The sequence below is a fragment of the Oncorhynchus clarkii genome, chromosome 16 (assembly GCF_045791955.1).
Source record: "Oncorhynchus clarkii lewisi isolate Uvic-CL-2024 chromosome 16, UVic_Ocla_1.0, whole genome shotgun sequence".
Classification (NCBI taxonomy): Eukaryota; Metazoa; Chordata; class Actinopteri; order Salmoniformes; family Salmonidae; genus Oncorhynchus; species Oncorhynchus clarkii.
This window is the reverse complement of record NC_092162.1, coordinates 42,833,095-42,860,160: the sequence shown is the minus strand read 5'-3', so window position 1 is coordinate 42,860,160 and position 27,066 is coordinate 42,833,095. Positions and strand designations below refer to the sequence as shown.

The 27,066-nt window shown below is 46.5% G+C and overlaps 1 protein-coding gene across 1 annotated transcript in view; it reads right to left on the bottom strand.

Annotated features, from left to right (window-relative positions):
• The window catches only part of LOC139368504 (membrane-associated guanylate kinase, WW and PDZ domain-containing protein 3-like), a 190,554-nt gene that overhangs the window by 17,621 nt on the left and 145,867 nt on the right, over positions 1-27,066 (bottom strand). Inside the window, exons 3-8 of the mRNA XM_071107477.1 lie at positions 24,266-24,385; positions 14,953-15,165; positions 9,814-9,991; positions 7,277-7,356; positions 6,065-6,122; positions 3,751-3,857 (exon numbers count right to left, since the gene is read on the bottom strand). Coding sequence (XP_070963578.1) covers positions 3,751-3,857; positions 6,065-6,122; positions 7,277-7,356; positions 9,814-9,991; positions 14,953-15,165; positions 24,266-24,385 — 756 coding nt within the window. The remainder of the gene's footprint in view (positions 1-3,750; positions 3,858-6,064; positions 6,123-7,276; positions 7,357-9,813; positions 9,992-14,952; positions 15,166-24,265; positions 24,386-27,066) is intronic.

Below are 27,066 nucleotides of genomic sequence, written 5' to 3'. Positions count from 1 at the left end.
ACGGTCCCCTACAGCTTCAGCACTGTGGAGACAGACAGCTGTCTCTTTCTCCGAGAGGGAGGTCAGACTGGGGAACTTTGTCAAACAACGTTCAAAGCCCTCCACGTGGCAGCCCTCCCCCCTAGCCTACTCTCCACTCCACTGGGAGACAGACCACCATTAGACATTAATACTCATTAACAACCCCGGGGAGTGTGTGGGGAACAGGGAGCAGAGTAGAGAGCTCTGTCAGAGCAGTGCAGAGAATCACCCTGGAGAAAACTAGAGGATCAGCCAAAAGAACCGTCCAGAAAATAATCATAATAATACCATGGAAAAATAATATTTTAGCGGGACAGAAAATGGACTGGAGCTGCGTCTCAAATGGTATCCTGTTCCCTTTATAGTGCACTACGTTTGACGAGAGCCTTATCTGTCCTGGTCAAAATTAGTGGAGCATAAAGGGAATAGGGGGCCATTTGGGACACACCCTGGGAGTTGTTCTGCCCTAATAGGCTTTGCAAGTAGAGCAGTGTTTCTTCTATTCTAAAGGGTCTGAGTTGATCTGGTACTAAAATTAGGGCCTCTGTTCAATCAAACCCTGATTATTTACCACATAGTTTACCAACAACCTCCAAGGACCTCCCCCATCTGGAAAGATGACGATGATGCTCAGAGCAAAGCAACAAAGCCTGAGGAGCACACAGCCTCCCACAGCTAATATAAGGTTGGCTGGGTTTTCCATTGGCAGGAAAGAACAGCTACGTCCGGTAAGACGAGGGGGGGGGGGGGGGGGGGGGGGGGGGTCTATTTCTCAATGTCTAATACTAAGGTCGTCTCAAGGTATTGCTTGTGGTAGCGCACCTCATGATAAGCTGTAGATCACACTATCTACCTGGATCATCTATATTTTTCATAGCCATCAATTTACCACCACAAACCGTCGCTGGCACTTAGACCACACTCAACAAGCTGTATAAGTCAATAAGCAAGGAAATGCTCATCCAGATGCGAGCCTACCAAATGGGCGAAATGCCTTTCATGCTCACTACAAGGCAAGCAACACTGAAGCATGCACGAGAGCACCAGGTGTTCCAGACGACTGTGTGATCACGCTCTCCGTAGCCGATGTGAGCAAGACCTTTAAACAGGTCAACATTCAGACAGATTACCAGGACGTGTACTCCGAGCATGCACGGATCAACTGACAAGTGCCTTCACTGACATTTTCAACCTCTCCCCTGTCTAATACCTACAGTATATATTTCATATGCCCAAGAAAGCGAAGGTAACCTGCCTAAATGACTATCGCCCCGTAGCACGTCGGTAGCCATGAAGTGCTTTGAAAGGCTAGTCATTGCTCACATCAACACCATCATCCCGGAAACCCTAGACCCACTCCAGTTTGCATACCGCCCCAACAGATCCACAGATGACGCAATCTCAATCGCACTCCACACTGCCTTTTCCCACCTGGACAAAAGGAACACCTATGTGAGAATGCTGTTGATTGACTACAGCTCAGCGTTCAACACCATAGTGACCACAAAGCGCATCACTAAGCTAAGGACCCTGGGACTAAACACCTTCCTCTGCAATTGGATCCTAGACATCCTGAGGGGCCGCCCCCAGGTGGTAAGAATAGACAACAACACATCTGTCACGGTTATCTTCAGCACGGGGGCCCCTAAGGGGTGCATGCTTAGTCCCTCCTGTACTCCCTGTTCACCCACGACTGCATGGCCAAGCACGACTCCAACACCATCATTAAGTGTGCTGATGACACTACGGTGGTAGGCCTGATCACTGACAACGATGAGACAGCCTATAGGGAGGTCAGAGACCTGGTAGTGTGGTGCCAGGATAACAACCTCTCCCTCAACGTGAGCAAAACAAAGGAGATAATCGTGGACTATAGGAAACGGAAGGCCGAACACGCCCCCATTCACATCGACGAGGCTGTAGTGGAGCGGGTCGAGAGTTTCCACATCACCACATGGTCCAAACACACAAGAAAGTCGTGAAGAGGGCACGACAACGTCTTTCCACCCCTCAGGAGACTGAAAAGATTTGACATGGGGTCCCCAGATCCTCAAAAAGTTATACAGCTGCACCATCGAGAGCATCCTGACCGGTTGCATCTGCGCCTGGAATGGCAACAGCTCGGCATCTGACCGTAAGGCACTACAGAGAGTAGTGCGTCTGGCCCAGTAAATCACTGTGGCCAAGCTTTCTTGCCATCCAGGGCCTATATACTAGGTAGTGTCAGAGGAAGGCCCCAACAATGGTAAAAGACTCGTCACCCTAGTCTCAGACGGTTCTCTTTTCTACAACAAGGCTAGTTGTACCGGGGCGCCAAGTCTAGGTCCAAAAGGCTTCTTAACAGCTTCTACCCCCAAGCCATAAGACTGCTGAACAATTAATCAACCACCTGGACTATTTGCATTGACCCCCCCCCCCCCCTGTTTTTACACTGCTGTTACACGCTGTTTATTATCTATGCATAGTCACGTTACCCCTACCTACATGTACATTAACTTGACTAACCTGTACCCCTGCACATTGACTCGGTACTGGTACCCCCTGTATATAGCCTCCACATTGACTCGGTACTGGTACCCCCTGTATATAGCCTCATGATTGTTATTTGTTAAATGTATATACAGTATATATATTTTTTATTATTATTACTATTATTATTATTATTATTATTATTATTATTATTATTATTATTATATACAGTACCAGTCAAAAGGTTGGACACACCTACTCATTCAAGGGTTTTTCTTTATATTTACTATTTTCTACATTGTAGAATAATAGTGAAGACATCAAAACTATTAAATAACACATATGGAATCATGTAGTAACCAAAACAGTTGGTTATATTTGTGATTCTTCAAAGTAGCCACCCTTTGGACACACCTACTCATAGGTGTAATATATATTTTTTTACTTTAGTTTATTTTGTAAAACTCTATTGTCTTTGGTTAAGGGCTTGTAAATAAGCATTTCACGATAAGGTCTACCTACACCTGTTGTATTCGGCGCATGTGACAAATAACATTTGATTTGATTTTGATCAGTGGGTGTTCAGGTTTTTTTCATAGGGGTTATTGTGGTCTGTTCCAGGACAGCATTAGCAGCCTGCTACTGTCCTGTAGGTCCATATGTCTGTGACAACCAGGGCCCTCTAGGCTAAACACTGGGATAGCTGCTACAGACAGTGTTGTTGGCGTCTGTGTCTTCTTATGAGTCATATTGTGAGTCGGCCTCTGTGTTCGGACGGTCGTCACTTCCTTGTCTGACATGTGTTCCATTCTGTGGGCAACACAGTTGGCTCCGCAGACAAATGTCAAATGGCTGGGTGATCAATATGCTTATTTGAACATAAGACTTGCTGAAAACCTCGGAAATCACAATTACCCAAACACAAGCCTGTAGTCCAAGATGTTTCAATAACATCACTCAGCAGTCAGCACGCAAGTTCTCCCCCCCCCCCCTCTCGCCATGTATTGTATTGGGCTTGTACACTGATATGGTCTCTAAGCTGTTGAGATCTGATTAGGAAAAATCATTCACTTCAGATCACCTTGAGTAAGACATTCTGGGTTTATGCTCTGTCCCAATATCTACACTAGCATACAGAATGCATGCCCAATTTAAATGACCAATTCATGAAATACACTGCTTCATAATAAGTGGCACACCAGTTAGTGACCATGACAATGAGCAGTCTATGGTGACGCGGGGCTGGTAGAGAAGCGTTACCTGAGGGTGTGGTAGCTCCCTGCTGGCCAGAGGAGGGGGTGTCCAGGCTCAGTTTCCTCTTGGCTTCCAGGACAGGGTTCTCAAACTGGGTCTTCTGGTTGATATGGCTGCAGTACAGACACAAAAACAGGACACTAGCTGAAGAGCTCAATACACAGTTCATATACACAGAGAGCAACTGTAAATACAGAAAACACTCAGAAATACAGCGTCGAGAAAGGACCAATACACTCGTGTTTAAAAATCGGACGGAAAGTGACACCGGCTAAAGGAACGTGAGGCTTTCGTGTTTTCACAGCTTGCTGATCGTTGTTGTCCTTCTCCTTTTAGAGATGTGACACCAGTTATCGGTCTCTTCACTTGGCAGCATCTTGGGTAACAATACAAAAAAAATCTTTCTTGATACGTTCTCTTCTATGCTTGTGTCGTGACAAAAACTCCAAACAGGTTCCTGTCTGTTTCCCACTACACTCACAGAACGCAGTGCATTCAAATCCCTGATCCCTATCCAGTCAGGCAAACCTGCACTTGGCATGCACACAAACTGGCACTGTACAGACTATCATCTGTAAACCACAAACCAAAACAAACGACGCCACAGTGCCCCTGTTGACACACCAGTTTACTGCTTACCCACTCGACACATTCAGCTGACCTAAGATCCGTGGGATAACCTTATAATCTGACCAGTGTCCATACCTCTGCTCACAATGGCCACGTCGGACTGACCTAGGATCAGGAAAGCAGCCGGTGTGCCTGCTGTTGCCTGCTAGCGGTAGAGCTCTAGCGTTTCGATACCAGATTCCCAGGTCAGCACTTTGTGTTTAAACATCTACTATTCAGAGAGGAGCACCCCCCCAGGTTGCATGTAAAGCAAGGAACGCATCTCATCTGCATAATGCACTTTTACAGTTGTAGCTCTGAGCCAGTCGTGACTAGCTTTTATAACATGCACAAAACGGATGCCACTCTAGCTCTGCTCCATAAATCAGACGCATGCTGTGTGTGTGTGACACGGTGTGTGTATGTCTGCCAATTGCCAGTGTATGTGTGTGCCTATTTGTGTGCGTGCCTGTATGTGTTTGGGTGTGTGTGTGTTCATGCGTGTCAATGTGTGTCACTATGTGTACGTGTGCGCGTTTCTAAGAAAAGTATTGTTTGTGCTCTCGTTGGGCATGAGTCACGCTGAGAGCTATCCTCCATATCCAATCAGGGAAGAGAAGCGCTCCTCTGTGACTGAGTGTGCTCAGTCCGCTCCTTTGATTACCATGGCTCTTGTTCTGTACTTCAGTTAGGAAATAATGAGCCATTCTGTTCTACTGTATTCATTCAAAACAAAAAGACAGGGAGGGAAGAAAAATAAATAAATGGTTGTCCCAGTGATTCCTTAGCATAAACAGATTATGTTCCTGTAGTCTCCCTCCCTCTCTCGCTCGCTCTCTCCCCTCCCCCCTCTCTCGCTCTCTCTCTCTGCTCCTATGGGAGGCTATGCTGGGTGAACTCTGAGTGCCTGTGTGTGTTTCTGAACAGGGTGAGGTCATGCCTGTCACCCCTCCCATGTGCCCCCTGTACCAGGCAGTGGCAACCCTGTAGAGCACAATGCGAAGGCTGTATGCGAAGGCTGTATGCAAAGGCTGTATGCGAAGGCTGTATGCGAAGGCTGTATGCGAAGGCTGTATGCGAAGGCTGTATGCGAAGGCTGTATGGGAAGGCTGTATGGGAAGGCTGTATGGGAAGGCTGTATGGGAAGGCGAGTTGTCCTTAGTCCGTCTTGTCAAACTTAATCGTTAGTACAGGTTACATTTGAAAACCACACTGACTGACAAGTTCAGGTCTGCCTGTCCAGCATCTTTGAATGATTTCAACCTGGTGTATATAAATCCCAGCTCATGAAACAAAACACGTTATTATCAAATGGCACCATCTTCTAAAAGTCTATTGTACAGTGTAACACTATGAAACAACGATAACATACACACTATGCACACTTGGATTTTGTACTGTAGATATGTGGTAGTGGTGGAGTAGGGGCCTGAGGGCACCCAGTGTGTTGTGAAATCTGTGAATGTATTGTAATGTTTTTTTAAATTGTATAAACTGCTTTAATTTTGCTGGACCCCAGGAAGAGTAGCTGCTGCCTTGGCTAATGGGGATCCTTAATAAATACAAAATGCAATATTTACCAAAGCCCATCTGTGCAATCTGGCCTGAATAACAGCTAAATAAATAAAAAGGAACCATGCCACAACTCCTGTATAACCACAACATTACATAGAGAAACACTGCACCCAGAAATCACGGGCGGTATACTCACTCAACATAGTAGGTTCCATACTGTGGATCTTCAATCTTCTCCCAGCCATACGGAAGCTCTGCAGGCAAAAGACAGAAGAGGAAGATGCAAATCAGTGTGCTGCTACAGCTTCTGGAACAACGGAGACACAGTCTACACACACAATGAGGCACGCGGCTCTGAATGACAACTCACTGCATGGAACTAAGGATCCAGGGTTGAAACACACCAACTACAAACTACTGAGGGGGCTGCCTTATTTGTCACCGGGTGCTTGGTAGGGGGTAGGGGGAGAGAGCGCGAGGGAGCGAGATAGGAAGTAAGGAAATGTGGAGTTATGGCAATCCTGTAAAATAATGGCTTGTCTTCTCCCAGCGGTGTGTGAGTGGAATCTGGAGTGCGTGCTGTCCTGTGACGAACACATGCAGGGGGAAAGAGTGCTTCACGCAAGAGGGGACTGTGGAATTGCCTTTTTGGAGATACAGTGCTGATGAGCTCTCCGCAGGTCTCCCACAAGCCATTAGGGGACAGGGGGCAGGCTGGGTAATGTAGTGTGTCACCGCATCGCTGGGGCCTGCAGGGCCATGTTTAGCTGTTTCCGTCTTGTCTACATGTCACAAGCCTGCAGCGGCATACAGGATCCCCACTTATAGTTCTGTCTAATGGGCTGCATTGAGATTATGGACAGTAACGTGTGCACGTGTGTTAATATTTTTTTTTACCTTTATTTAATTAAGCAAGTCAGCTAAGAACAAATTCTGATTTTCAATGACGGCCTAGGAACGGTGGGTTAACTAGCTTGTTCAGGGGCAGGACGACAGATTTGTACCTTGTCAGCTCGGGGATTCCAACGCTCCAACCACTAGGCTACCTGCCGTGTGTGTCGGGAGAGTGCCACCTTGCTGCAAGATGCTTGTGTAAGAACGTGTATTGCTCCTACACCGTCTGTGTGTGAGAACCAGTGTGTGCGTGGCTTTGTTCCTCTTTCCTCGTGGGGACTTGAAACGTCCCCTGTAAGGATAATAAAACAAGGACAATCCTCCCCCGCGCGGACATTTCCCACATCTTCATGAGGATAAAGGGGATTTTAAACTTAGCGGTTAGGTTTAGGGTTGCAATTACGGTTATAATTAGGGTTAGGAGTTCGGTTTAGGAGTTAGGGAAAATAGCATTTTGAAAGGAAATATATTTTAAGTCCTCAAAAGGAGAGAAGAACAAGTGTGTGATTCTCACCTCCATCCTCACACTTCTCCGGGGGCTTGGCCTTCTTGGCCAGCCTGGGGTCCAGCCAGGTAGTGGTCTTGGTGTTGTGACTGTGGGGACAGAGAGGCACGACTTTACACGCTGAGCAAAAACCGTCTCAACTAGGTGAAGTATAGATATTAACCAAACCACTGGACCCTCGTCCTCCCTCACCATTCTGCCAAACCCCAAACAAACAAAGCCCCTTCAAAATCACAACCTGACAGGTGAAGTCAGAAGTTTACATACACCTTAGCCAAATACATTTCAACACAGTTTTTCACAATTCCTGACATTTAATCCAAGTAAAAATTCCCTGTTTTTAGGACAGTTAGGATCACCACTTTATTTTAAGAATATGAAATGCCAGAATAATAGTAGAGAGATTTATTTCAGCATTTATTTCTTTCATCACATTCCCAGTGGGTAAGAAGTTTACATACACTCAATTAAAATTTGGCAGCATTGCCTTTAAATTGTTTAACTTGGGTCAAACGTTTCAGGTAACCTTCCACAAGCTTCCCACAATAAGTTGGGTGAATTTTGGCCCATTCCTCCTGACAGAGCTGGTGTAACTGAATCAGTTTTGTAGGCCTCCTTGCTCGCACATGCTTTTTCAGTTCTGCCCACAAATTTTATATAGGATTGAGGTCAATGCTTTGTGATGGCCACTCCAATACCTTGACTTTGTTGTCCTTAAGCCATTTTGCCACAACTTTGGAAGTATGCTTGGGGTCATTGTCCATTTGCAAGACCCATTTGCGACCAAGCTTTAACTGATGTCTTGAGATGTTGCTTCAATATATCCACACAATTTTCCATCCTCATGATGCCATCTATTTTGTGAAGTGCCACCCCCATGCTTCACGGTTGGGATGGTGTTCTTCGGCTTGCAAGCCTCCCCATTTTTCCTCCAAAAATAACAATGGTCATTACGGCCAAACAGTTTTATTTTTGTTTCATCAGACCAGTGTGCTACTACACCGTAGTCTGGCTTTTTTATGGCGGTTTTGGAGCAGTGGCTTCTTCCTTGCTGAGCGGCCTTTCAGGTTAAGTCGATATAGTTCTCGTTTTACTGTGGATATAGATACTTTTGTACCCGTTTCCTCCAGCATCTTCACAAGGTCCTTTGCTGTTGTTCTGGGATTGATTTGCACTTTTCGCACCAAAGTACGTTCATCTCTAGGAGACAGAATGTGTCTCCTTCCTGAGCGGTATGACAGCTGCGTGGTCCCATGGTGTTTATACTTGCGTACTATTGTTTGTACAGATGAATGTGGTACCTTCAGGCATTTGGAAATTGCTCCCAAGGATGAACTAGACTTGTGGAGGTCTACAATTTGTTTTCTGAGGTCTTGGCTGATTTCTTTTGATTCTCCCATGGTGTCAAGCAAGGAGGCACTGAGTTTGAAGGTAGGCCTTAAAATACATCCACAGGTACACTTCCAATTGACTCAAATTAAGTCAATTAGCCTATCAGAAGCTTCTAAAGCTGTTTAAAGGCACAGTCACCTTAGTGTATGTAAACTTCTGACACACTGGAATTGTGATACAGTGAATTATAAGTGAAATAATCTTTAAACAGTTGTTGGAAAAATGACTTGTGTCATGCACAAAGTAGATGTCTTAACCAACTTGCCAAAACTATAGTTTGTTAACAAGACATCTGTGGAGTGGTTGAAAAATTAGTTTTAATGACTACAACATAAGTGTATGTAAACTTCCCACTTCAACTGTATGTCGTTATTTTGGAATCAAGTGGCTCTTTAAGGGAGAAATGGAGGGCGAAATGGAGGGAGGGATGACAGAGAGGTAGCCAGCACAGAAAAGAGGGAGACAGGTCGTCTGAGGGAGAGGGAGGGATGGAGGGAGAGAAGTATTCAGAGCAGAGCAGAGGCAGACAGGCCCTCAGAGGGAGAAATTGCAAGAGGGAAGGAGGAAGAGAGAGGGGAAGAGACAGGGAGAGAGAGAGAGAGGTAGAGCAGAGAGCAGATGCAGACATCTTGCAGAAAGCAGAGAGGAGAGAGAGCAGGCCTTTGGGAGCGTTCCATTTGTCCAATTGTTTCTCCTGTTTCTCTTGCTCAGAGAGAATGAGCTATTGATTTTAGGCCGGCTACAGCACCTGGCTCTGACTTCTGTATGCTGTGTGAGCCACACAAACAGAACAGACTGGTAAACAACGAAGGGAGGGGGAGAGGGCCAACGCTTTCAGCCCAAGCCCAGCACCACGACATCAAACACAGGAAAACAATACACCTGTACTCTAGACACCAGATAGGTTAATATAATGAATCATTTCACAAATCCTATGCCATAATTACAATAATACTATTGTTCACTTTCAAATCGCTGTACTGTGAGCCGCAGAAAAACAAGTAGGACTCCGGATCGACAAGTGTAACACCGAAACTATTCTCTGTACAAACAAATCACCATCCCTATTTCAAAACTACCTCTCTCTACTACTAGCATCACCAACACCACCCTGGCACTGTACTGGAGTCGAGAACCAGAAGACCAGTACTTACTCTATGAAGTAGACCATGCCCGTCTCTGTGTAGGCCATCTCCCAGGTCTTGGGCAGGGGCTCCTGGCTCTCGTCATGTGGTAAGGTGTTCCAAGTCCTGAAGTCCATAGCCCCACTACTGGACTGGTTATAGCTGGGTACCGTCTTCCTCCACTCCTGCCCAGCCTTGTCCTTGTGCTCTGCGTGGGTGGCCACGGAGGGAGAGAGGGACAGGGGGAGGGAAAATGGGAGAGAGAAGGGTGGTGAGCGTGTGGAGGCAGCATGGGGAACCCTGTGAGCTCCCTGCATTTCTCCTTGCTCCTGCTACTGCCGTGCTGCTGCCCTGGACAGACTGTGGGCTCTAGACTGTTACACACAGCAGGGAGAGAGAGGACAGGGAGGGGAGAGGGAGGGGAGAGGACAGGGAGGGGAGAGGGAGGGAGAGGGGAGGGAGAGAGAGAGAGGGGACAGGAGAGGGGAGAGAGAAAGAGAGGGTAGAGAGAGAGAAAGAGAGGGTAGAGAGAGAGAAAGAGAGGGTAGAGAGAGAGAAAGAGAGGGTAGAGAGAGAGAAAGAGAGGGTAGAGAGAGAGAAAGAGAGGGTAGAGAGAGAAAGAGAGGGTAGAGAGATACAAAGAGAGAGAGAGAGGCAGAGAAAAGGTGGGCGAGCGAGAGAGAAAGAGCGAGCGAGACGGAAGCGCAGCAAGTGTGCCACAGGATTTGCATGTCAGCAGTGATGTTCTGGAGTGCGAGCGGCTAGCGGGCAGCAATGGGTAGAGCTGACCTAAACTACGCTTCAGCCCTACCCAGCACAGAGCTCAGAGCCCAGACCTTATTAGCATCACACAGCCCAGCCCTGTGTGTGTTTCAGTGTGTGTGTGTGCACTTATCTCCAGGTTTATATTTGCATGCCTCTGACCTAACTCGTTAATGTATTCAGTGCTCAGACCTGTTTTTCCTGATCTGAATGGAGGCAGAAAACGGCAAGTAAAAAGATGAACGCAAGGAGCTACTGCCAGTAATGCAGTGCCCGACATATTTACATATAAAGAGAAGGAGTTCTTCATGCTGGAGGCATGGAGGCAATGGAGGGCTCCTTTGTAACGTCAACAATAGAATGCACATAATATCTATCACCCTCCTGCAGAAACGTGAGGAAGAAGAAGCTTCCTGGTGTGTGTGCGTGCAGACCCTGAAGTGATGAGTGTGTCGTCTCGATGTATGAACGTCGTCAGTCATTGAACAGTCCAAAGGCTTTATCAAAACAGCCTTAACGACTCTGTCTACAAGCCTGGCTTCAAGACCTAATAGTATTGTTTGATGCTTGTACAATATGTCTTCGCACCCTTTGGCTAAATGACTGAATTACCTACATTTACAGTAGAAGTCGGAAGTTTACATACACTTAGGTTGGAGTCATTAAAAAACTTCTACACATTTCTTGTGAACATGCTATAGTTTTGGGAAGTCGGTTAGGACATCTACTTTGTGCATGACAAGTAATTTTTCCAACAATTGTTTACAGACAGATTATTCCACAAACTCAGTGCCTCCTTGCTTGACATCATGGGAGAATCAAAAGAAATCAGCCAAGACCTCAGAAAACAAATTGTAGACCTCCATAAGTCTGATTCATCCTTGGGAACAATTTCCAAACTCCTGAAGGTACCACGTTCATATGTACAAACAATAGTACGCAAGTATAAACACCATGGGACCACGCAGCTGTCATACCACTCAGGAAGGAGACAGGTTCTGTCTCCTAGAGATTAATGTACTTTGGTGCGAAAAGTGCAAATCAATCCCAGAACAACAGCAAAGGACCTTGTGAAGATGCTGGAGGAAACAGGTACAAAAGTATCTATATCCACAGTAAAACGAGTCCTATATCGACATAACCTGAAAGGCCGCTCAGCAAGGAAGAAGCCACTGCTTCAAAACCGCCATAAAAAAGCCAGACTACGGTTTGCAACTGCACATGGGGACAAAGATCGTACTTTTGGGAGAAATGTCCTCTGGTCTGATGAAACAAAAATAGAACTGTTTGGCCATAATGACCATCGTTATGTTTGGAGGAAAAAGGGGGAAGCTTGCAAGCCGAAGAACACCATCCCAACCGTGAAGCACGGGGGTGGCAGCATCATGTTGTGGGGGTGCTTTGCTGCAGGAGGGACTGGTGCACTTCACAAAATAGATGTCATCATGAGGATGGAAAGTTGTGGATATATTGAAGCAACATCTCAAGACTTCAGTCAGGAAGTTAAAGCTTGGTCGCAAATGGGTCTTCCAAATGGACAATGACCCCAAGCATACTTCCAAAGTTGTGGCAAAATGGCTTAAGGACAACACAGTCAAGGTATTGGAGTGGCCATCACAAAGCCCTGACCTCAATCGTATATAGAATTTGTGGGCAGAACTGAAAAAGCATGTGCAAGCAAGGAGGCCTATAAACCTGACTCAGTTACACCAGCTCTGTCAGGAGGAATGGGCCAAAATTCACCCAACTTATTGTGGGAAGCTTGTGGAAGGCTACCCGAAACATTTGACCCAAGTTAAACAATTTAAAGGCAATGCTACCAAATACTAATTGAGTGTGTGTAATCTTCTGACCCACTGGGAATGTGATGAAAGAAATAAAAGCTGAAATAAATCATTCTCTCTACTATTATTCTGACATTTCACATTCTTAAAATAAAGTGGTGATCCTAATTGCCCTGAAACAGTGGATTTTTACTAGGATTAAATGTCAGGAATCGTGAAAAACTGAGTTGAAATGTATTTGGCTAAGGTGTATGTAAACCACTGACTGACTGTACATCCTTCTCCCTGCTACTTCGATGGGAAAACAAAGCCATTGTGAAAATGCATCCATTCAATCAAGAGGCTGAAGCACCAGGGATAGATCGGTGACGTGGGTATGATGCACTACATAGGTAAAGGTAGAGCTGTGTCTCTTTCATGAAGAAAATACCCCACAGTGGAAAGACACTGAAGTGTTCTCTTCATCCCACGCATTGACCCATTGTTGTGTGTCCAAGGCCAGAGAGATGGTGTGCATTGGAACAGCTCAGTCCTGCACGCCACACTCATGTGGCTTTCTTTCTGCGGAGTCCCTGGCCTGTCTAACTGTTCTTAGACCTATGCTTCAGTCGCTTTTCCCTTGGCACTTGAACGCCAAGGTCGTGGGTTCGATTCCTTCTGGGGCCACCCATACCAAAAATGTATGCATGCCAGATTAAATCGCTTTGGAAAAAAGGATCAGCTTAAATGGTATATATTTAATTCTTTATTTTCATGCATTCAGAAACAGTCTCAGAGTAGAAGCGCTGATATAGGATCAGTTTGTGATTGTAATGAATAAGATTATATGGACAGCGGGAACCTGATCCTAGATCAGCAACACCTACACCGAGACACTTTATGAATAAGGGCCCATGCCTCAGCGACTTAACTCTACTCAGAACTGTGTTTAGCCTTCCTGCCCTCAGGGCCTGCCCAAGGCCCCTCTAATATGCCTGATCACAACTGAGACATTTTAAATCAGGCAGAGAGAGGACGGCCTTGGTGCCCAGCTGCAGGCAAGACCCTAAGGGGCCCATGGCACCAAACAGACTGAACGGGAGGGCTACATTGAAAGGGAGGGCTACATTGTCCTCTCTCTCTCGGTCATTGGCACCATTCAGACTTGGGGTGGGGGAGTGCCCTTCAGACGGGGCCAGGGTGAGCCAGAAAGAGGACACGGGGCTATGGTCAGAAGCTAGGCAGGGTGTTCCAAACCAAACAGGGGACAGCTGTGCTGTGGGAGCAGAGAGGAACAAGCCAGCTGGAAGTTCTCCAAGCCCAGAGGAGAGACACTACCGGGGGAGCCTGGAGGGCAAATGGGAACACAGGCAGATGCTGCTCCAGGGATAGAGAAAAGGGAGAGATGGAACTGTTCCTATTGTGTCCACTCACTACTCATCCATTATACCTTCCATTTGTTTCATCGGATGAGAGTGGTGCATTTCTCTGGAATGGTACACCCCCCGAATGGTTTGTGATGGCTGAACTTGAAAAACTAAAATGTGACTAGTTTGTAGGGCTGGGAATTGCCAGGAACATCACGTTATGAAAATTATCACAGTACATAGGTGCCGATATAATATGTATTGTGATTCTCACGATTCTATATGTATTGCAATTCCGAATCAGTACTGCAGTTTTTTTGCTGCTAAAAACACATTAATATTATTATTAGTACTCTTTTTATTTTAATTGTATTTTTTAGATACAAAAACAACATTGCGATATCTAACTGCATCAATCCCCCCCCCCCCCCCCATCACTACCAGTTTGATAAATGCTGTCTATTCTCAACCCTTTGTGAATAACAACCTTTGGCACTTTGTTTCTGAACTTGTTTACGGTACATGTGAGAGGATACGGTCTTTGAGGGAAACACAACAAGAACAACATGTATCCCTTAACCAGTGATTTCTACATTATTGATCTAGCTAGATGGAGAAGCATACGACTACTTCACTTTGTAGCGTTCGGATTTAGAAGTGTCCTTCTGTAAAGAACAGATCATCCTGGGGTGTCCTCTTTGGGGGAAAGAGGTAATGAGTGTGAAGGGTGGAGGGAATGAGTGTGAAGGGTGGAGGGAATGAGTGTGAAGGGTGGAGGGAATGAGTGTGAAGGGTAGAGGGAATGAGTGTGAAGGGAATGAGTGTGGAGGGTGGAGGGAAAGAGTGTGGAGGGTGGAGGGAAAGAGTGTGGAGGGTGGAGGGAAAGAGTGTGGAGGGAATGAGTGTGAAGGGTGGAGGGAATGAGTGTGAAGGGTGGAGGGAATGAGTGTGGAGGGAATGAGTGTGGAGGGTGGAGGGAATGAGTGTGAAGGGTGGAGGGAATGAGTGTGAAGGGTGGAGGGAATGAGTGTGACGGGGAAAGAAGCCCTCTTTCTCTCATTTTGGGCGGCACGGTCAGCTATTGTTGAGCCAGAACAAATCGATCTCCGACAAAGTGAAAGAGACTGAATGTACAAGCAAACATGGCTCCCTGTGGTGTTGCCATCGGTTGAATTGTTATTAGCCGTGTTTAATACAACATCAATGCTGTGGACGGTCAGCTTGAGGCAGTTGAGAGGATGGGAACATGTTGTCACAGGACAGCGTGGACATCTCACCTGTGAGCCCGTTGACCATCGGAGACCGCTCTCTCTCCTCCTCGTCCTCCTCCTCGGGGGCTGCGCTGTCCTTCCTGTCCATCTTGCTGACGGAGGTGGTGCGCTTCCTCTGGACCTCGGTGTCAAACTCCTCATCAAACAGCACCTGATCCACCAGGTCAGGGTGCACCGGGCTGGGCTCCGCTGGGGGCTTGGGCGTCCCGTAGTAGTTGCCTGGTAGAGAACACACACACAGCAGCGTCAACAGAAACCGTCTGTGGTAGCTTCCTGGTAGACGAGGTTAGATGATACTTCGCTGGAGGGAAAAAAAATGATTGTTTTGATTGTATTGATTTGACAACAACAAGACAATTCAACTAAAAATATGGCAGGTGCAGCCACACACACACAGTTTATACTCGGTATGTCAACACTCAAGAGGGGAATGGATTCCCCACGGAACATTATGCCGTGCCTGACAGGAGCGTAGGCTCGCTGCCTCTCTTTCTGTCCCGTTCTCTCTGTCCCTATCTTTCGTCATATTTACTGCAGTGCTGGGCTGGAGTGGGCTCCCCAGAGCCCCGTGGGAGTAGCCTTTATCCAGGACAGACCCCAGCGAGGAGCTTCTTGGCGCTATTAGCTGTGTTTTATTGTCCTGTGTCGTGTGGGGCGCCCGGGGCCAAAACAGCATGAATCCCCTCTGTGAGGAGAGGAAAACTCTACTGTGGGGAAATTGACCCAATTTCTTCACTTCTTCCAACTCTCTACTTCCAGCTAACCAGACATAATAATATAAAGAAAGAGAGGAATGAGGGGGGGGGGGGACAGCAAGTCAGGAAGCTATATAAATATTGATTCATTTTGCTGTTCCCTCAGCTCCCTGGGAAGCCAGTCCTCCAGTGCCGTTGACAGTAGAGTAGACGGCAACACTAAATCCTGTAGTTTAAAAGCACTGGAGTTTCTCAGGCTATCTGGGAGTGTTGGATTACAGCTGAACGTACCATAGAGAGTTATCACATGTGGAGAAACATCTCAGAGCTCCAGCGGTCGATCAGCTGAGCCGACAAGACATTTTAGTCAGCTTGCAGCACTGAGGGTTCGGCTCATCTCATGGGAATTTAACATAACCAAATATCTAAGAGTAGGAGCACGCGCAGTGTTTAATGACTATACTGTAGTATTTCGTTGCGAAACATCCCTAGACCAGACCTCCACAGCCAAATTAAAGAGGTAGTTATGCTAAATCATGATCATTATTAAGTTATTAACAGACATGGCTAACATTCATTGGGAACACGGCACCATTAGCATGGGGTTGGATGTCAAAACCAAAACATCCACATTGTTTTTAGACAGAGACCCTTGGCTCGCTCTTTAATTTATTCATAATTGGAAAGCCTCATTTGAATTAATTACACCCTGTATTAGCTTATTTAAAGAATGGGAGAGAAAGACTAGAGGGGGTTTGTGAATTAAAACTCATTAAGCTACCCTCTCAACTCCACACAACCCTATGTTCTTTTGCTGTACATAATGCAGTAAGTTTAATATCTCAATCAAGTCATTTGTGTAGAGTAAATGGCACAGCCGCTGTCGAGTAATACAATACACAACTTGACTATTTGTCGGTCTCAATCGGTCTGTCCGTGACAGGGAGTAGAGGCTCTGAGAAGGGAGGCAGGAGTCGTCTTACCGTCTGTGTGACTCACACCTTCTCTCCCTGTATCTCTCTTCTCTGCACTGTTCCGTGACCCTGGAGATACATCCAACAGCCCCTAGTCTGAGCCCCTGCTGGCTACAGGTTTATTAGCTATCGGATGACACACCAAACTCAGCGGCACGACGCTGAGAAACAAAGGGATCAACACACCTTTTCCTTAAACAGACACCCAACCGATCCATCCTGATCCATTCTCCCTCTCTCCCCCATCTCCCCCATCTCCCACTGCCGACATGCAGCCAATCAATTTGCATTTGTCAAAAGACAGCTTCATTATGCCTCAGCACGGTGAGCACGATGAAGATGAAAGATAGGAGGCTTTCTTTAATCCAGACCTGTCACCACACAGCCCAGTCATCTCCCTCTCTCTCCTCCTACTTCCCATGCGCGCTCGCCCACTCGCTCTCTCCATCTCCCTCCCCACCACTCTCTCTCTCCATCTCCCTCTGCCTCCATCTCCCTCTGCCTCCCTCTCCCTCTGCCTCCCTCGCCCTCTGCCTCCCTCGCCCTCCCTCGCCCTCTGCCTCCCTCGCCCTCTGCCTCCCTCTCCCCCTGCCTCCCTCTCCCCCCCTCCCTCTCCCTCCCTCTCCCCCCTCCCTCTCCCCCTGCCTCCCTCCCCCCCTGCCTCCCTCCCTCTCCCCCTGCCTCCCTCCCCCCCTCCCTCTCCCCCTGCCTCCCTCTCCCTCTGCCTCCCTCGCCCTCTGCCTCCCTCGCCCTCTGCCTCCCTCGCCCTCTGCCTCCCTCGCCCTCTGCCTCCCTCGCCCTCTGCCTCCCTCTCCCCCCGCCTCCCTCTCCCCCCCTCCCTCTCCCTCTGCCTCCCTCTCCCCCTCCCCCTGCCTCCCTCCCTCTCCCCCTGCCTCCCTCCCCCCCCTCCCTCTCCCCCTGCCTCCCTCTCCCCCTGCCTCCCTCTCCCCCTGCCTCCCTCTCCCCCTGCCTCCCTCTCCCCCTGCCTCCCTCTCCCCCTGCCTCCCTCCATCTCTCAGGCCCAGTGGTGCGTGATTAATAGCTCATAAACACCGCTCTCCTAGTCTCTGATTAATGTGCATTAGTGAATACAGATAGGAAGAGAGGAAGGGGGAACAGGAAGAGAGGATGGGGGGGACAGAGGGAGGGGATAGGATGAGGGGATAGGAAGAGAGGAAGGGGGAATAGGGAGCGAGGAAGGAGGAATAGGGAGCGAGAAAGGGGGAATAGAGATTTGTAACAGTATCACCATTCATCTGAAGGGAATACGTGGGATGTGCCAGGAGACGGGTGTGTGTGCGTGGAGAAGAGAGACGTGTTAACTAAGGTAGGTACTAGGCAGAGGGTGCGAACGGCTAGAAACCAACAGTCTCTAGCTGTGTGAACATGAGATCGTAGCAAGACGGACCCGTGAGCAGAATGACGGCAACAAACGAACAGGACAGGATTCAGGCTGTTCGACGACTATTTTACATTTCAGCCATAGAACGTGTACAACCAACCTCATCAACACTACTCGACAGCCCCAGGCCGACAGAGACATGTTAATTCCAGTTCAGTCAGGCCAGCTTTCCCATACACTATGCAGCTGGTAAAGCGCTATTCTGTACAACTGGTGGGAGACATGACCTTTCAACCTTCCCTTTCGTTCCTTATCCATGACCAGGCTGTGTGGGTCCAGTCCCAGGCGGATCCAGGGCTGAAATATGCAGCAGGGCCTGGGCCATGGTACTCAGCGGTACTGTATTGTAGTGTGGAGAAGTCATGCCACCTGGATAGAGTAGGCAGCAGCTGCCAGGTTCTCAACCCGTGAGAACCTCTGTAGGACGGGAGTACAGAGTACAGGCGGCAGCCTCCAAAACAGGGATAGGAAGCGCCAGTTAGGTCGGCGCTCTCACGCCTGTCCTCTCAGTTTCACTGTTCCTCCCGTGGCCTTGTGCGCTAAAAAGCGCTCCCGTTCTCCATCTGTCTCTGTGGTGAAAGCATAGCGGTAGCACACCAGCAGACCGCGATTATGCGCGCACCGCATCCGGCTTTGCGATGGGAAGCGTTGAGTGTGTTAGGGATGCAGGAACTGGGGATGCGGGAACTGGGGATACGGGAACTGGGGATGCGGGAACTGGGGATGCGGGAACTGGGGATGCGGGAACTGGGGATGCGGGAACTGGGGAAACCCCCCCCCCCCCGTGTGGAGGTTTGGAACGCTGCCTCGAGAGTCTTATCCCTTCTCTCTCTGCTCTACCACTCGCCCCCCCTCTATTTATCCCTCCCCTCTCTTTCTTTCTCTATCACTGTTGCTTACCCTGCCACTCTCTCTAACCTCTCCCCCTCTCTCTGCCTCTTAACTAGCCAAGGCAGTGCACACAGACACTCTTTAATCATGGAGGATGAGCCGTCTCTCTTTCTCCTGGTTAGTTCCCACTTGCCTAGCAGCATTCCCAGCCTTCACAGACTCGACGGCAGAGTGCCTGAGGCAGCCAGGCAGAGCCCATCTTGTGCTCCAGAGTTTACACAGGCTCCCTTCCGCTGCTAGCACAGTGCAGGCAAAGCTGACTGTCTCCACAGCCACCCTTGACACCTCCACATTCCTCTGCTGTGAGGGCGAGACCGTGTGAATGGACGCCTCTGCTAGACTACAGCTGCACCCTGTACTCTAGTAGAGACACTCTACAGCTGCACCCTGTACTCTAGTAGAGACGTCTAGTAGAGACACTCTACAGCTGCACCCTGTACTCTAGTAGAGACGTCTAGTAGAGACACTACAGCTGCACCCTGTACTCTAGTAGAGACGTCTAGTAGAGACACTACAGCTGCACCCTGTACTCTAGTAGAGATGTCTAGTAGAGACACTACAGGTGCCTGTGCTGAAGGACCAGAGCTGCTGCCTCTGATCAGTTCTTCCCCAAGTTCCCGCTTTAGCGAATGCACTGCCACCATCTAGAACAGAACATCTGTATTCTGTAGTCTGTACTCTTTTGGACAATGCGTTTGTCTTTTTAGAGCCACAATGAAACAACCGAAAGTCCACCAACTTGATTGTGTATTCCGCAACTCTGACATTCCTTAGCATTGGAGCGTTTCCTAATCCTCCTCCCTAGGACTCACCCCTGCCTGTGTGTGTCTCGCCACTGCAGCACCTTGACCCTTTCCTTCCCTCCTGGCCCATTGCCCTGGCTGGTCTTATCTTCAGTAACTCTGCTTTACGGGAGCGCTTGAAATACCTATCAGAGCTGCCGTGTGATCTGCTGTTCTGTGCTCTCTACAATGCAACATCATCACTGGTAACAGCACCGCAATCCCTGGCACGACTCCTCGTTCAGAAACCCACCGAGTCAGACCCACAGCGTCAACAAACAAACCCGGACTTTCTTATTTCAGCATTTGTCGATCTTGGTTGTATTGCATCGTTGCTTTCTTTCTCTCCAATTATCTCTGTCTTTCTATAATCCATCGTTCATGTTGCCCTGGCTGGCGTCCATATTGAGCACTAGAGAGAGGAGGAAGCGAAGTTAAGAATCGCGGCGTGTAGACACCTCCCAGATCTGGAGTCGAGGCACAACTCTCAAGGGCAAAGAGTACTACTCATGGCCTATCAGCCTCTCTGTGCCTCCCGAGAAATAATACAGGGCTAACCTTTGTTGGCACTTTCCTCCCTGAGTTTGAGTCAGCTACCCTGCAGTTGAGCACCACCTGAACGAGAGGCAAAGAGAGAACCCGGTGTTGCCAGAGCAACAGGGAGAGCCCAGGCGGTAGGGAGAGAGGGTAGAGAGGCTAGGGTATTTCAAAAGAGGAGCAGAGCATAGTCCACCGGTGAACAGAATCAGCGGATTAAATAGAGAGAACATGAATGAGCAACAGGCTTGGAAGACAACAGGCAGCGGTGCTGGAGGAGGTGAAGGCTGCCTGAAGACTGGGCCAGATGAGAGTACTGCTGGGCGGAGTAATGGCCCATCATATATATATATATATATATTATGATCTTCATCAGATGACACTCGTAGGACATCATGATACACAATACATGTTTGTTTTGTTCGTTAATTTGCATATTTATATCCAAAAATCTAATTTTACATTGGCGCGTTACGTGCAGTAATGTTTTGATTCCAAAACATCCGGTGATTTTGCAGAAATCCTCATAATAAACATTGACTAGTGTTATTCACAGAATCAAAGATAGACTTCTCCTTAATGCAACCGCTGTGTCAGATTTCAAAAAAACTTTACGGAAAAAGCATAATCTGAGAATGGGGCTCAGAACCCAAAACAGTCAGAGGAATACCCGCCATTTTGGAATCAACAAAGTTAGAAACAACACCATAAATATTCACTTACCTTTGATGATCTTCCTCAGAAGGCACTCCCAGGAATCCCAGTTCGACAATAAATGACTGATTTGTTCCATAAAGTTCCATCATTTATGTCCAAATAGCCCCTTGTTGTTAGCGTGTTCAGCCCAGTAATCCGACTTCATGAGGCGCAGGCACTTCATCCAGACAAAAATCTTGAAAAGTTCCGTTACAGTCCTTTAGAAACATGTCAAACAATGTATGGAATCAATCATTAGGATGTTTTTAACATAAAACATCAATAATGTTCCAACTGGAGAATTCCTTTGTCTTCAGAAAAAGCACTGGAACGCGAGGTAACTCTGTTGGGAGCGCGCGTCATGAGACCAAGGCTCTGTGCCAGACCACTGACTCAAAGAGGTCTCATGAGCCCCTCCTTTATAGTATATTTTCACGTTTCAAAAGACGGTTGACATCTAGTGGAAGCCGTAGGAAGTGCAAACTCATCCATATCTCAATGTGTATTCGGGAGGTCAAGCTGTGAAAAACTACAAACCTCAGATGTCCCACTTCCTGGTTGGATTTTTCTCAGGTTTTTCGCCTGCGATATGAGTTCTGTTATACTCACAGACATCATTCAAATAGTTTTAGAAACTTCAGAGTGTTTCCTATCCAATACTAATAATAATATGCATATATTAGCATCTGGGACAGAGTAGGAGGCAATTCACTCTGGGCACGCTATTCATCCAAAGGTGAAAATGCTGCCCCCTATCCCAAAAAGGTTTAACACTTTTTGGTTACTACATTATTTCATATGAGTTTTATTTCATAGTTTTGATGTCTTCACTATTATCCTACAATGTAGAAAATAGTAAAAATAAAGAAAAACCCTGGAATGAGTCGGTGTGTCCAGCCAAAGTAATGGTGCTGCTGGTAATAAACCAGGCTGTAAGTCACAGATTGACTCAAAGGGAGATCAGACTAAAGTAATGGCGCTGCCGGTAATAAACCAGGCTGTAAATCACAGATTGACTCAAAGGGAGATCAGACTAAAGTAATGACGCTGCCGGTAATAAACCAGGCAGTAAGTCACATATTGACTCAAAGGGAGATCAGACTAAAGTAATGACGCTGCCGGTAATAAACCAGGCTGTAAATCACAGATTGACTCAAAGGGAGATCAGACTAAAGTCACACATTCCCCCCTGTGAACAAAAACTCATTGTTATGAGCTGAGAGAAAGAGAGAGAGAATGTACGTGTGTGTGTGTGTGTGTGTGTAAGTGTGTGTGTGTCTCAGTTGTCCAGAGGGGATTCCTCAGAGGTCAAAAGGCCCTACATTAACTTCTTTGGGGTAGGGGGCAGTATTTTCACATCCGGATGAAAAGCGTGCCCAGAGTAAACTGCCTGCTACTCGGGCCCAGATTCTCGGATATGTATATTATTAGTAGATTTGGATAGAAAACACTGGCGTTTCTAAAACTGTTTGAATGATGTCTGTGAGTATAACAGAACTCATATGGCAGGCAAAAACCGGAGAAAAGATCTGAGGTTTGTAGGTTTTCAAGTCTTAGCCTATCCAATATACAGTGTCTGTGGGATAATATTGCACTTCCTAAAGCTTCCACTAGATGTCAACAGTCTTTAGAACCTTGTTTCAGGCTTCTACTGTGAAGTGGGAGAGAATGAGAGCTGATTGAGTCATGAGTCTGCCAGAAGCCCATGTGCTCAGTCAGGCGCACACCTGTTAGAGTTAGCTCCGTTCCCTTCCATTTCTAAAGACAAACGAATTCTCCGGTTGAAACATTATTGAAGATTTATGATAAAAACATCCTAAAGATTGATTATATACATCGTTTGCCATATTTCTACGAACTGCAATATAACTTTTTTGACTTTGTCTGGACCTAGTGCCTGCACATTTGGATTGCTGTACTAAATGCGCAAACAAAAAGGAGGTATTTGGACATAAACAATAGACTTTATCGAATCGAACATTTATTGTGGAACTGGGATTCCTGGGAGTGCATTCTGATGAAGATCATCAAAGGTAAGTTAATATTTATAATGCTATTTCTGACTTTTGTTGACTCCATAACATGGCGGGTATCTGTATTGCTTGTTTTGGTCTCTGAGCGCTGTACTCAGATTATTCCATGGTGTGCTTTTTCCGTAAAGCTTTTTTCTTCCTATCCTATGCCTGCCAGCAGTTGCATTAAGGAGAAGTATATCTTTAATTCCATTCATAACAGTTGTATTTTCATCAACATTTATGATGAGTATTTCTGTAAACTGCACTTTCACCGGATGTTTTGGAGGCAAAACATGTTTTGGAGGCATTGGACGCGCCAATGTAAACAGAGACCTTTGGACATAAATATGAACTTTATCGAACAAAACATACATGTATTGTGTAACATGAAGTCCTATGAGTGCCATCTGATGAAGATAATCAAAGGTTAGTGATTCATTTTATCTCTATTTCTGCTTTTTGTGACTCCTCTCTTTGGCTGGAAAAATGGCTGTGTTTTTTTGTGACTAGGTACTGACCTAGCATGGTATGCTTTTGTCGTGAAGCTTTTTTGAAATCGGACACTGTGGTGGGATTAACAACACGTTTATCTTTAAAATGGTGTAAAATACATGTATGTTTGAGGAATTTTAATTATGAGATTTCTGTTGTTTGAATTTGGCGCCCTGCACTTTCACTTGATGTTGGTCAGGTGGGACGTTAGAGTCCCACGTACCCTAGAGAGGTTAATAACTAGCATCCTGACTGAAGCAGCCATATCAAGATCAGCTGACGATATGGCCTCCCTGCTCCCTGTGTGGATGTATAATTGATCTTGCGTATTGGTGCAGTCTGGATACAACTGGCACATACCCCCAGGGTTCTGTGTCACAATGCTGACCGCTGGCTTCTTAGAAATCATCAACCTACTTTGAATCACAAGTGGGACAACGCTATTCTGCTCTTGAAAAAGCTAGCCACTTCATTTCACATTTACAATGGTATGAATGCTATCTTTATATTGAGTTTATCTGATGACCTGGATGGTGGTGACAGCTCAGCAGATACTATACAAACAATGCATAATTCATGGGGATTCATTTTGTGATGCGGATGCATCCTTAGGAAATTGTTATTACTGTGTAGGGTCCACTCCCCTCTCCATCTCCCCTGCTCCCCTCCACCCTCCCCTAGACCAGTTGTTCCCAAACTGTGGGGTGAGAGGTCGACAGTGTGTGTATGTGTGTGTGTGGGGGGGGGGGATGTTCCCCGATGCTGGAAGGGGGGCCTGAGTAAAACACTTTGGGAACTACTGCCATAGACCACCTCCAAAAAAAAACATGCCTACCGTCATAGGTTCCACTCTCAAGCAGCAGGCCACTCTCCTCCAGCACGCGGAACTCTCCCACACTGATGAAGTTATAGTCAACCCCAGGAACCTCCCCCTCTCTGGGCTGTCGTGTGGTACCTGGAAAAAGACACCACAACAAACATAAAGTGAGTAAAATAGACCCTTTCTCTGGGGCAGAGTCGTGTGCAGATCCAGCTAGGCATGAACAGGAGAGGGGTGGACACCATTTTCATCATGCACACAGGGATGTGAATTGTGTCCTCATATCCTGCAGGATATGTCAGTATCGAGCACAGCTTACACCAAGGGGGGTTACACCAAGGGGGGTTACTGAGAAACCAAGCTATGAATAGGTTATTTTAATGTGCCAAAATAGCTTCCACACATTGAGCAAGTAACATTTACAGGTAAGAGAAAAGTAATAAAGCTATTGGAGATAACCTCTCTCCTCTCATAGCCCAAATGGAAGATGAACAGTGTTAGTTGAAGTCAGAAGTTTACATACACTTAAGTCATTAAAACTCGTTTTTCAACCACTCCACAAATGTCTTATTAACAAACTATGGTTTTGGCAAGTCGGTTAGGACATCTACATTGTGAATGACACAAGACATTTTTCCAACAATTGTTTACAGACAGATTATTTCACTTATAATTCGCTGTATCACAATTTCAGTGGGTCAGAAGTTTACGTACACTAACTTGACTGTGCCTTTAAACAGCTTGGAAAATTCCAGAAATGCCTGAAGGTACCACGTTCATATGTACAAACAATAGTACGCAAGTATAAACACCATGGGACCACGCAGCTGTCATATCGCTCAGGAAGGAGACGCGTTCTGTCTCCTAGAGATGAACGTACTTTGGTGCGGAAAGTGCAAATCAACAGCAAAGGATCTTGTGAAGATGCTTGAGGAAACCAGGTACAAAAGTATCTATATCCACAGTAAAATGAGTCATATATCGACATAACCTGAAATGCTGCTCAGCAAGGAAGAAGCCACTGCTCCAAAACCGCCATAGAAAAGCCAGACTACGGTTTGCAACTGCACATGGGGACAAAGATCGTACTTTTTGGAGAAATGTCCTCTGGTCTGTTGAAACAAAAATAGAACTGTTTGGCCGTAATGACAATCGTTATGTTTGGAGGAAAAAGGAGGAGGCTTGCAAGCCGTAGAACACCATCCCAACCGTGAAGCACGGGGGTGGCAGCATCATGTTGTGGGGGTGCTTTGCTGCAGGAGGGACTGGTGCACTTCACAAAATAGATGGCATCATGAGGATGGAAAATTATGTGGTTGTATTGAAGCAACATCTCAAGACATCAGTCCGCAAGTTAAAGCTTGGTCCTAAATGGGTCTTCTAAATGGACAATGACCCCAAGCATACTTCCAAAGTTGTGGCAAAATGGCTTAAGGACAACAAAGTTAAGGTATTGGAGTGGCCATCACAAAGCCCTGACCTCAATCCTATAGAAAATGTGTGGGCAGAACTGAAAAAGCATGTGCGAGCAAGGAGGCCTACAAACCTGACTCAGTTACACCAGCTCTGTCAGGAGGAATGGGCCAAAATCCACCCAACTTATTGTGGGAAGCTTGTGGAAGGCTACCCGAAATGTTTGACCCAAGATAAACAATTTAAAGGCAATGCTACCAAATACTAATTGAGTGTATGTAAACTTCTGACCCACTGGGAATGTGATGAAATAAATCATTCACTCTACTATTATTCTGACATTTCACATTCTTAAAATAAAGTGGTGATCCTAACTGACCTAAGACAGGGAATTTTTACTTGGATTAAATGTCAGGAATTGTGAAAAACTGAGTTGAAATGTATTTGGCTAAGGTGTATGTAAACTTCTGACTTCAACTATATGTAGAAAACCCTCAGACCGTGTCACAGAGAAACAGAGTAGGTGATTGACCTGAGAACTGGTTTAAAGTGGATGATGGTTGGTTGGTTGGATGGTTGGTTAGCCAACTTAATGCCTGAGTTGGCTGAATAAACCCCTGAGGGCCTCTACACAGTCAGGCTTCAAAGCCACTGTGAGAGATAGATGGATGGATAGATTAATGAATGGATTGTCCACTCCTGAGCCATGATGTATGAATAATAACTTCATATAGGAATTGCAGTTACCATTACTTGTCTCTTATTCTCTGTCGTTCTTCCTATCCTATGCCTGCCAGCAAAAAATGACCCTAGGGACAGAGAAAGTTTTTTTTTAAGGAGTTCTGAGGTCTGTTCATCTCCAGAGCTCAAAGGATGGTATTTCTCCTCAAGGTCCTTCTTTTCTGTTCTGCCAATAAGCGAAAAGCCACAGTTGAAAAATCTTACAGTTGAACATTCTAACCTTTGTCTTTTTGTTCCTTCTCTCCCTGTCCATCCTCCTCTCTTTTCCAACCCTAAATCCCCTGAAATCCTGCTTTTTGATCTGGAAACTGCAGCACTATACATGGCAGTATATACTAAGCCTGCAGTCATTAAACAAACCTGCGAACGGTAACGGTCTGTGTAGTGCAACTAACTCCCAACAAGCTGGTCTATTTAACATGTTGTCCCCTTGTTGAAGACATGTAGACATTTTTTGGAAATATTTTCCGCATCAGGAAAATCAGCTCAGATGTGATTGGGTGTTTACCTCACGTGAACGGCAATCTGACCGGCGCACCAATGGACTCTTAATACTATCCCTCCTGCCCTCCCTCCACCCTGTTCATCTGTTACTGCTGCTGTGAGAGCACTAACATCTGAAATGCTTTAAACCTTGCTATAAAGTAGACTATTGTATTCTG